An 11,057-nucleotide genomic window follows, 5' to 3' on the forward strand; every position below is an offset into this window, starting at 1 on the left:
AATGCATAATTGTTGTCTTAGTAAACTGTCGGTTTGGTGACTTCAAACTTAAAATATATACACTGACAGATATTTCATAACAGATTGGAAAATTGAAATTCGGGTCGTTCGAAACATCGGTTCCCTCGAGGTTTCGGCTCGGTCATCGGCGTCCTCGAGCGATCGCAGTTTAACTGTATAATTTATTTGTATGCGAAATGCCTTTTAATACCAAATGCTTCGTAACTGAATATTTAGACGCTCCGTAACAATCGAGCCACTATTTATCTGGAAATGTCGGGAAATTTGTTTTTTACTTTCTATAAACACTGAGATGTTTACCAACAATATGTTATTTTGATTATTCATTGATATATATTACGTCGACAACCTGTTTACATGTTTAAATGTTATATACTAAAGTGGCAAAACTGTCCTTCAATCTATATTGGTTTAAACAGTAAAGTGGCAAAACTGCAATTTTAACTATATTGGTTTATATCATATGGTTTTAATGTGGTCATTTGGGCACTCCAACGAAGGTCGTTTGAAACAAAAATTCTCATACGTTTATGATGATCTACTTTAGTGACCTGTTCGTCGTGCATATCTATATGTATGTATATAATCCACTAATATATATAAAGAATAACAAGGGGCCTAGAATAGAACCTTGGGAACACCGGTACTAAAATGATACACTGCGAGTGTACACCTGAGAGAACAACGCTTTGAGTTACGGTCGGAGAGGTAAGACTCGAAGCAAGTTATTAGTTTTCCGGATACACCGATCGATTTTAGTAAATGAATAAGTCCAGCATGTCATACTCGGTCCAACGCTTTGCTAATGTCACAGAATATTGCCCTTGTTTCTTTCCCCTGGACGATTGCTTCAGAGATATTGGTTTAAATAGTAATGTGGCAAAAATGCCTTTATCTATATTGGTTTAAAGAGTAATGTGGCAAAAATGCCTTTATCTATATTGGTTTAAATAGTAAAGTGGCAAAACTTCCCTTTATCTATATTGGTTTAGATAGAAAGTGGCAAAACTGCCCTTTATCTATATTGGTATAAAGAGTAATGTGGCAAAACTGTCTTTATCTATATTGGTTTAAATAGTAAAGTTGCAAAACTGCCCTTTATATATAGTGGTTTAGATAGAAAGTGGCAAAACTGCCCTTTATCTATATTGGTTTAAAGAATAATATGGCAGATCTGCACTTTTGACTACATGTATACTTGTATATATAAGTGGCAAAACTGTTTTTATGTCGATAGATGAACCCGCTTTTGATATGAAGTAATAATGCGTTTGAATTTGAATATAAAGCTATATTACAATGTTATTTCAACTTTAAGGGGGAAGTTTGATCTGGACATTCAGACAAGATTTTGAACATCCGCTCAATTAAACCATATTTCCTGCATTTACCTCCGGGTCGCGAAACACTTCAGGAAACAATAAAGTTGAGTTGATCGGTAGCAATCATTTACCATTTATTTGAGGAAGTTATAAATGTGGGTGTCGAATTTTAGCGATTTATAACATTTTTTTTATTAGGAAAAATGAAATTAAAGGAGATTGCAGGAATAGCTTTCATAATGATATTCGTTCTTTGTTCGGAAGCAAATGGTAAGGCAATGTCAATATATGCGCGTAGTATTCTTTTCTATTTGATTCTTTTTTCTATAGTTTAAAGTGACTCTCTTATTTAAAATCACTACTAACAAACATAAACTTTAAGTGTTAAACCTTTATTTCTGACTCGACAATGGGTTTATAAAATTAAATAATGACAACAACACTATAACCGTGTATTTAATAGCTGAAAACACAAATATCTTAAATGATTGGTGAGTTCTAAAAGATTTACACTGATCTACTATCATCACATAAGGTTGAAATATCGTGTTTTCTGCACCTTACTTTAGTTTAACTCGGTATCCATCATTGTTTTCGATATTTATTCATCATTTTTGGTATATAAAGCAATTGTATTAATTGTGTTAAATTTTATTTGGGAGTAAGAGTGCATCTTTAAGATGTCTTGATGGCTATGAGACAATTGTATACTGCCAACACACTTAAAAGGAATCAAACCGCGTTATGCATTTTAGCTCGTATAATAAAATAGTCGCGAATGTTGCAAAACAACAGTTTAATAATGGAACATAAAACTTGATACACTTGCTTACTATAACACTGAGCTTATAAATGACAGGTTCCATAACTATGGCTACACTTTTCCTGGGTCGCGTTCTTTGAAAACCTGGATAAACGTGTGAGCATTTGCGTTAGCTGGTCGGGGTCTTTTTTCTGTTATGGTATTCATTACTAATCTGTATAACTATACATTCAATCCATTCAGAATTATGCACAAGGAACCACACATTTAAAGATCAGCACACAATTATCATTGATGAAGCCTGCGAATGGACTGTCAATACGAACGATGTTCACGACAAACTGCTAATCATTGCTACCCGTCAGAAAAATGTTGCCCAAATGTGTGGTACAGACGATAGTATTCAGGTAATGTAGGACTAGTTCGGATATAGCTGTGAACGAATGACATATTCCATATCAAGCCTGTGATACGATATTACTCATAATAGCTATCGATATCATTAATAATGGTGAATAGTTGCATAGTTCCATATCATTATGTTGCCGCACCCTTTTATCTAAGGTTATATTATAAACCCGGATCTATTGCTCCTACTTATATGTTCAAGTACATACATAGCACTTGTGTTAAAGGGAAGCAATTACGTTTCATTTAAATACAACCGCATCATGATAAACTTATTTAATTTTCATTCTGAAAAGATGTTTCTTTTACATACCTGGAAGACATTCATCGCGAATACTTAATGTGAACAATGGTAAATGAAGTGTTGAGTCTACTTGTAATGTTTTGCCGGACCGTCGGAAAAGTGGGTGGGGGGAGCAACTTACAGGAAATCTAGAATAACCGCTAATTTCCTTGTCTTAGTCTCGCACTTCATTAAGGAAAGATTGACAAAATGCCTGGGGTCGGAGATGCTTCTCGAAACATCTTTAAAAACCATCCGAACAATTCAATATCCTGGATATCCCGTCTCACCGGGACTGTCAAAATCATGCTTGTCGGGAAGCCTTCTCTATAGAACGCAAAACATTGATATGTGCATAATGAGCTAAACGAGTAAATGGCATATGTTAGTGATATAATACAATCCAAAACAAAGGTTAACACTTTTTCCACTGTATCTTGAATAATAGATGATATTTTTAAATACAAACAAATAAAATAAACACTAATTAGAATGTTTGTTGCAGTAGCTCAACCGAAAAAACACACGAAAAAACATCACTCAAACCATTTCTTTTACCCCTGGAGTAGACTAAACATTGCTTTTTATCAATATTTTCTCTTGTTTGAAATAGTACACTGGAAAAAGAAAGGGGCAAGCCAAGCAGCCTTAACTATATAACCATATCATTGTTTGACCAATACTTTGCAGAGACTAAACCAGAGACAAACAACGTCACAAAGTAACAGGCACAAAACGAGAAACATACAACGTTACAAGGCAACATACACTAAACGAAAGACACAAAATGCCACAAGGCAAAACACATTAAACGATAGGCGTACAGCGTTACAAGGCGACACACACTAAACGAGAGACACACAATGCCACAAGGCAACAAACACTAAACGAGTGACACACAGCGTTACAAGGCAACAAACACTAAACGAGATACACATAACGTCACAAGGCAACAAACACTTAACGAGTGACACACAGCGTAACAAGGCAACAAACACTAAACGTCACTCTGAACGAGAGACACACAACGTCACAAAGCAACAAACACTGAACGAGAGACACACAACGTCACAAAGCAACAAACACAGAACGAGAGGCACAGAACGTTACAAGACACAAACTCTTATCACGAGACAAAAAATGTTACAATGCAACAAACATAAAAAAGCAGGAAATACAATGTTGCAAAACAACAAACACTAAACACCAGACACAAAATGTTACAAGGCATCAGACAAACTACGTCACAAGACCACACAAACTAAACACGAAACATGCAATGTTACAAGGCAACAAACACAAATTGCATCAATACCAAAATACCGTTATAAATGCATATTTTCCCGCGTTGGTACGGTCAAAAAAACTTATTCCGAAAAGGTGTTTGTAACGTGGTATTGAGAATAGTTAACTGTGTAAAATATATGTTGCCAGTTAAAGGAAGATCTTCACGGTAACACGGTAGCCACATTATTGAACATCAACTGCTCTACACCATATATGGTCCAGCTTATGTTCTCATCGACTGCGAAGGTGAAGGTCAAGGCAAGTGGAGCAGACATTATATTGAACATGACCTTCAAAGGTAGAAATTCTATGTAACATAAATATTCTATTAATGCCGTTTTATTTCTTCATATCAAAACGATTATCGTGATCGTCTTTGAGCTTTTTACACGTATGAACGAACGTCTGCAAATGTATCAGTAATATAATTGTTATTGTTTCATGAAAAATACTAAAGCCCATGTGCAACACGAACTCGTGATTTTACAAATTAATTTTGAACAACTTTCTCAATTGGTATTGATTAACTACATTGTATGTGGTATGCCTTTTACCAGTTATATGGAATTGCAAGGCTTTCAAGAATATTTTGTAAAAAAAACCTCAACTTCTTCGGTATTTTGACTTAATCAGACATTGATAAGAAGTACATGATTTCGCATTAAATAGAATTTAAAACTTCCAACAGCATGTTCAGACTTTACCATTAGGTTGAAATAACATGGGTCTATTTCACAATATTGCAAACCTGTTTAATTTTAACGGATATTTCAATTTTTGATTATGATAGAATATAAAAAGCAAGGCTTCTATATTTCGCCAAAAGAAGAGGGTTACTCGCAGAATAATTGCCTAAAGTTTTTAGAAAATAAAATGCAAATTGGAGTTAGGAATCTCTCTGTGGGGGAAATGTTGAAACCAACGGAGCATGGTAAGGAAACTCTTAGATTCCAGTCATATATCTATGAATACAAGTAGTACACTGTATAGTGTATTTCATTATCCAATGCCCTTTTAAAAATAATTCTATTCTTTTCTGTATCGTTGTTTCCTCAAATATTGATTCAGGGGTGTTATAAAAGGCATTAGCAACGCCATCCGTTGACAAGTGCATTTCCTCCATTGTTTCATACTTTCAGAATGCCTAAAGTTCAACCACACTTTCTTCGAATCTAACAACGGAACAATTGTGCAGGGGATGCAAACCTGTGATAAAAAATGCTCGACATCAGACTTCTTTACTTTCCATGTATTATTTTTAAACGCAAGAGTATTTTTTTTCAATCATCGACTTTCTTGTTTTATAACATATACTTTAAACTCGCATCGATGAGTTTCCGTTTTAGTGAATGTTAAACGAAATACGAGTTAAATTTTTGTTGTGATAGATCAATAACTTATTATCCAATTATTGTAGGATACGGTATGCTACTGTTTGGATGGCGCCAAAGGGATTGTTACCATGGCGAAATATTGTTCGTTCCCTTGCCAAGAAAACCTACGGGAAATGTGTGGAAGGCCGAACTACCTAACAATTTACAGTTCAGGTTCATGACACTTTTGTGGAAATAGCAATCGGTTAAGCACCACGTTATTAAGCATATAATCTTACCTGTATTTGTTTGTGACAAATATATATCAGTGATGTTTTCATATACTATGAATGATCGAAACCCGTAAAAAACAGACTTTTGAGTCCATTATTGAACATGTTATTTGTTTTTATATTGAAATATACACTTCAAATATATTGTAGACTCAATTACTACCTGTCAGCTCCTACAAATAGGCTCCGAAACTTCTTTTACACGCACATATGCCCACTGCTCAACACAACGAAGGAACATTTGCCAAAACGGTGATGGTTTGGTTTGTAAACGTGAATTCCATGCTATTAGCATCATATTGCAACTGGCAAAACAAATATGATCAAATATCCTTAAAGTAATAAAAAAAAAATTATGCTCTATTTCATCCAAGAGGTTATAAATAGTTATTGTACATCATTCTTTCAGAACTTTGTGGACAGACGTTTGAAGAAAACAAAGGTGTCTATAATTTTACGGCCAAACCTGGTAAGCATGAATGTACCTGGAAAATCAGTGTGGAGTTTGACGTCGCAATTAACGTGAGTGCTGAGATGGACACTCAGTCAATGGTACAGATCTGCTTGAAACACGAGTTGAGTGTGAGTAGATTTATGATTAAAATGTTTAGTAACAAAAATGAGTAATAATTTCAAAAGTACAATATATATAACCCTAACCCTAGAAGTAGTGCGACATGATATTCGTTCATGGTTTTTGTTTTCTCTTAGAAAAAAACGTTATGTTTTCAGTTTTGAAATATATTAAATTTGCAATAATTTCGTAATCTTGAGTCAAATGTTACATTCACTGGGATTATTGTAAACCAACTTGCACATTTATTTTTGTGAAAAATGTGACGATGGAGCTGATCGAACTGTTTTGGGTATGCATGTTGTAAATTAATTGCGTGTTGTATTTTCTACGGTCTCTTAATTTCAATACTAATATTTATAAATATACAATTAAACTTGAATTACAGATTTTCACGAAAACCCCTTCGACTGCTGATTTAACAGATAAGTCGTTATGTATGACTGGACTTATCGATTTCTTCGGTGTGGGTCCAGTCTTTATCAACTTAAAAACAGATAGCACAACATCAACCACAGTGATCTTCCGATGGAAGACGAATACCACACTAGATAGTACAACAGCTAACACCAGTAAGTAGTAAACATTTTGTTTTAAAAGTTAATGTATATGCTAAAAACTGAACATATTGAGTTTGGATATGTTTAAGCACAAGGAACAATACTATTTAAATACATTCTTTTTACCGAGGACCGGAAAATATTTCACTGTTGCTTCCCTTTTTGAAGAACTGGGAGATGTCATAGCAAGTAGTTCACCGATATATATCGATACGATACGACACAAGATCAAGGCCAGGATGAGCGGGATAGGGAATCAGGTAACAAAATAAACTGTCGACGTTTGGTAAAATCTAATCTTTTTAAAAAAACAACAATAAATAAACTGTCCTGAAAAATACATTCACATTTCGATGAAATTAAGGACATCACTGGCCAAACAGAAAAGATAATGTTTGAATACTCGTTTCAAATTTCTATTAAAGGATCAGAGATGTTGTTTTTGAGTTTTAGTTTCCTTACTCGTATTTCAGTAAATACTCGCATATATGCAGTTTTAATAATACAATTTTGGACATGCATGCCACTAACATTTAATTTCACGTTACTCAACTAATGGAAGTAGTGCAAAAACGTGCGAATATTTAGATCTTTCGTAAAGCATACCATCAAATGGCATTTTCATGATCTGAACACTAGGCTGTGGTAAGTTTTTCGGCGTTTACCATATTTGGAATATTAAAATAATCACGTAGTGTGGACATGCGCAGTGCGGTAGTGCTACACTTCCGTGATGCTGAATGCAACAAAAATGGCTGAATTGGACGAACTGTTCTGTCTTAACATAACGAGATTAACGCATAGATCGGTTACATGTTAGTAAGTTTGGTGATGAGACAAGGGGTGATAAATATGTAGTTTTTAAATAAGTTGTTGAAATTACTTATGTATATGTTGTATTTAGTTAGAGCTAATCAACTTCAAAGTTCAGAAAGGAAAACAATTTATTGAATATCGTAAATCAAAACAACATGCTGGAGGAAGGAATTATCAGTGACTGTTGATCTAAATTTCAATTGATTCTTAATTGTCCCTGCACTTCCCTCCGAAAACGAGAATTCTCTCTCAGACAAGTAGCTACAGAAATGCATAACATGCCTATAAAATACCCACAATTTAATGCGCGTATAGACTACAGTAGTGTCACAGTGAAGTTTTTAACATTTGGACATTCATTTTGTTCCCTAAACGCCACAAGTCGACGATTTATACCAATGTAAAATATGTTCTTCAACTGCAAATCCACAAATATTTTACACTGCATTGTAAAATGCCTTTTGGTAACACAAAAGTTGCACATAAATTATTTTTAGCCAATACCTTTCTCTAGCTATAATAATGAGCAATCAGGGATACTTTTTATTATTTTGACATTTCTTATACAATTCATGTATTCATGAGTCTGCCCAAGTCAAAAGACTCGTTGACAGCCATTTAGGTGCTCTATACCTTTCTCATAAAAACACTTAAGTGTTTAATAAAACTCAAATTCAAAACGATCTGTCAACAAAGTATCCCTCAAGTGCCCGTTATCTTTCTGCTCAATATACTGAGCGCTGGGATCTGTCAGTCTTGGATTGATTTCCGACCAACCTTTGCTTCAGCTTGTGAAGTAAGAAACCTTAAAGTACAAAATGGGATATTGGATAAGTATTCCGGGATAATAATTCCTAAATGACCATGTTTAATATAATTAGGGTTACTTCTCTCAGTAACCTGTTTTATCGCTGTATCATTTACTAACCACACGTCAACTGTCAGTTGTGTGTGACCTACGCATAATGTACCGAAAGAAATTATGACGTAACTTCCTTTTCCTTTCTGAAATACTCTCAAACGGTAACGCATTTTATTCCTCCTCCAGCAATCGATTCTGTTTAGCCATTTCTACAATCAATCTTCTCTCAAGTACTTTTGTATTGGTAAATGAAAACGTTAAAGAAAAACTATCAGTATATTTCAAGCAATAATCGCTAGTTATCTTTTCTTTTTCGGCTTAGGTAATCCCTTGATTAAGTATGCACTCTACGCCTCTGTTGGGATATCAATCTTCGTGAACAGTTATAGGTTAAATGTAAAAGGTTAATGAAGTGAGGGTCATAAATAAAGAGAATACAATTAAAAGTTACACTCAATCATTAAATTTGTCAAATTCCTGCTGATTATTCTTTATTCTCACTGAGAAACACAAGAACAAAGATGCCGGCCATGCCACGCTATGGAAAAAGACCAAGAGGCCCGTCTAATGCAGCCGCACCCAAGGCCACGAGGTCGAGTCGTTTGGCAGCCAAATCACGCGGGAAGGCGTCGCAGACGGCTCCCGAGACACCAATCGAGAGGGCAACGCCGGCAACTCCCACGCCATTGGTCATCAGCTACGGTCAGCACGGAGGTTTGGTTGTAAGGCCCTAATTGAGGGTCCTACGCCGGGAGAAGGATTTCGCGATGAAGTGGCTTAGGGCGCCACAATAAAAGGTAACGAGTTGCTAGATTTTCAGCCACTACCAGCAATTTCTTAGAAACATTGGCGTAGCTACATAAAGGCCTTGTCGGCCTGGGCCTTCAACTTTTTTGGAGAATAGCAAAATTAAATAACCCGAAAAAGCAATAAAAACTAATAGCTAATCAAACATATAGATTAACTCAAAAGTTTGTTTAATTATAACCAATGCAAGTTCGGTGCTTTTTTAAACTATGCCCAAGGTGATTTTATTTTAATCATTGCATATTTCATAAAGTGTGGGTAATATGCATATAAAATAAATGCAATTGTGCTTTTGGTTTTTCTCCTGAAAAGCTTCTTAATTTCACCATTTTGCTTCTTATTTATAAAGAAACTTTGGGGTTGAGCGGGGGACTTATCCCCAAACTCACATAGATCCATCGGGCATACACGTTTTTAAGGCCTAGCTACGCCCCTGTCTGGTAAATCTTTCTCCTAGGGAGACCTCACCCTAAAACCCGTGTCTCCAGGCAAAATTTCTTCAATTTTGCCGATTTCTCGAGCATTTATTTTTGAATTATTTCTTAAGGACAAAAACACACACACAAGATTTATTAAGATTATGAATACCATAAGAACAGCTGCAAAGCGCTGCCGAACTGGATTGTAAAACTATGACAATCAGATTAGATGCTGAATAGCCTTGGATTCATTGGAATCCTGGTCAGAAATTTATTTGAACTGTGGTTGCTATTGGTCACGTGCGTGCCTAGAAACTTAAAAGTCTGCCGGGTTACGCAGTTGCTATTTGTCACATGCGTGCCTAGAAACTTAGTCTGCCGGGTTACACCCCAAAGTACTCGCGGTCATAATTGAAAAAGAAATTTCTATGTTACGCATGGATGCCCTTTTAATATACCCCTAATGTCAAATTTTAGAACTTCCCTATCGGAGTGGTTCCAAAATAAACCGGTGGTTTTCGTTTAATCCCACATCGCTCTTACCCACCTGGGCTAAACGTCAACGCCGGGATTGATCGTCGTTATGTATCATATGGTGAAATATTCTACTTTTGATGAAGTCGCAGATATGTAATTGGATTAGGGGTTCGAGGCCTTAATGGTGAAAAGGGATATAAATCCGCATTCATGTTACTACCTATACACCCGTCGGTTTTTCATCTTCTTTGCACGAAATTTGGTGGCAAATTAATATTTCGACAAATGTATGAGTTATGGTTGCATCTACGCCCCCGCTCTTTTGAAAATGTAGCCTTTTATAAATTAACAGTTAAGATAGTGTGATGTGTAAGTTTGTATAATAAATACATACTGTGGTGTAACGAGAACAGTCTTGATTCCTAGTGTACATAGTCAGAATTTAAGTAGTGCTTGGAAAAGTTGTGTACTCAGTACTGGTTTAACCTAGAAAAGATGCACCCTGTGTATTGATGTTGTACACGGAGCATGTAAAATAACCAAGGGGTCTCTTCGAAAAAGAGCTAGGGTATCGCATTTCCTTGTATCCCATCACTGTCTCTTCCGCCTGCTGTCCCTTAAACAAAAAAGGACCCCATGGGAAATAAGACCATAAGGTCTAAATGTATACATACATACAATTGTGATTCAGTTTGTATTACCTCCAAAGAAATTCCGAACAGTATGTTTTTAGCATTTTAAATAGCATAATTTAATTAGCCAGTATATGTGAAACCAATGCAATTTCTAAATATATGGATCATAAAAGCTTTAGTTAATCTCATAACTGTTAAAAAGTTAAACTGTTTTAAG

The 11,057-nt window shown here is 35.4% G+C and overlaps 1 protein-coding gene across 1 annotated transcript; it reads left to right on the plus strand.

Moving 5' to 3' along the window:
- Positions 1–1,504: 1,504 nt before the first annotated feature.
- Positions 1,505–7,120, plus strand: LOC128218387 (uncharacterized). Its single transcript, XM_052926045.1, has 10 exons — positions 1,505–1,613; positions 2,350–2,513; positions 4,232–4,382; positions 4,875–5,015; positions 5,224–5,333; positions 5,502–5,631; positions 5,841–5,942; positions 6,100–6,272; positions 6,653–6,836; positions 6,993–7,120. Exons 1-10 carry the CDS (start codon positions 1,547–1,549, stop codon positions 7,094–7,096), a joined length of 1,326 nt encoding a protein of 441 aa, XP_052782005.1. The 5' UTR covers positions 1,505–1,546; the 3' UTR covers positions 7,097–7,120.
- The last annotated feature ends 3,937 nt before the right edge of the window (positions 7,121–11,057 follow it).

The sequence above is a fragment of the Mya arenaria genome, chromosome 14, assembly GCF_026914265.1.
Source record: "Mya arenaria isolate MELC-2E11 chromosome 14, ASM2691426v1".
Taxonomy (NCBI): Eukaryota; Metazoa; Mollusca; class Bivalvia; order Myida; family Myidae; genus Mya; species Mya arenaria.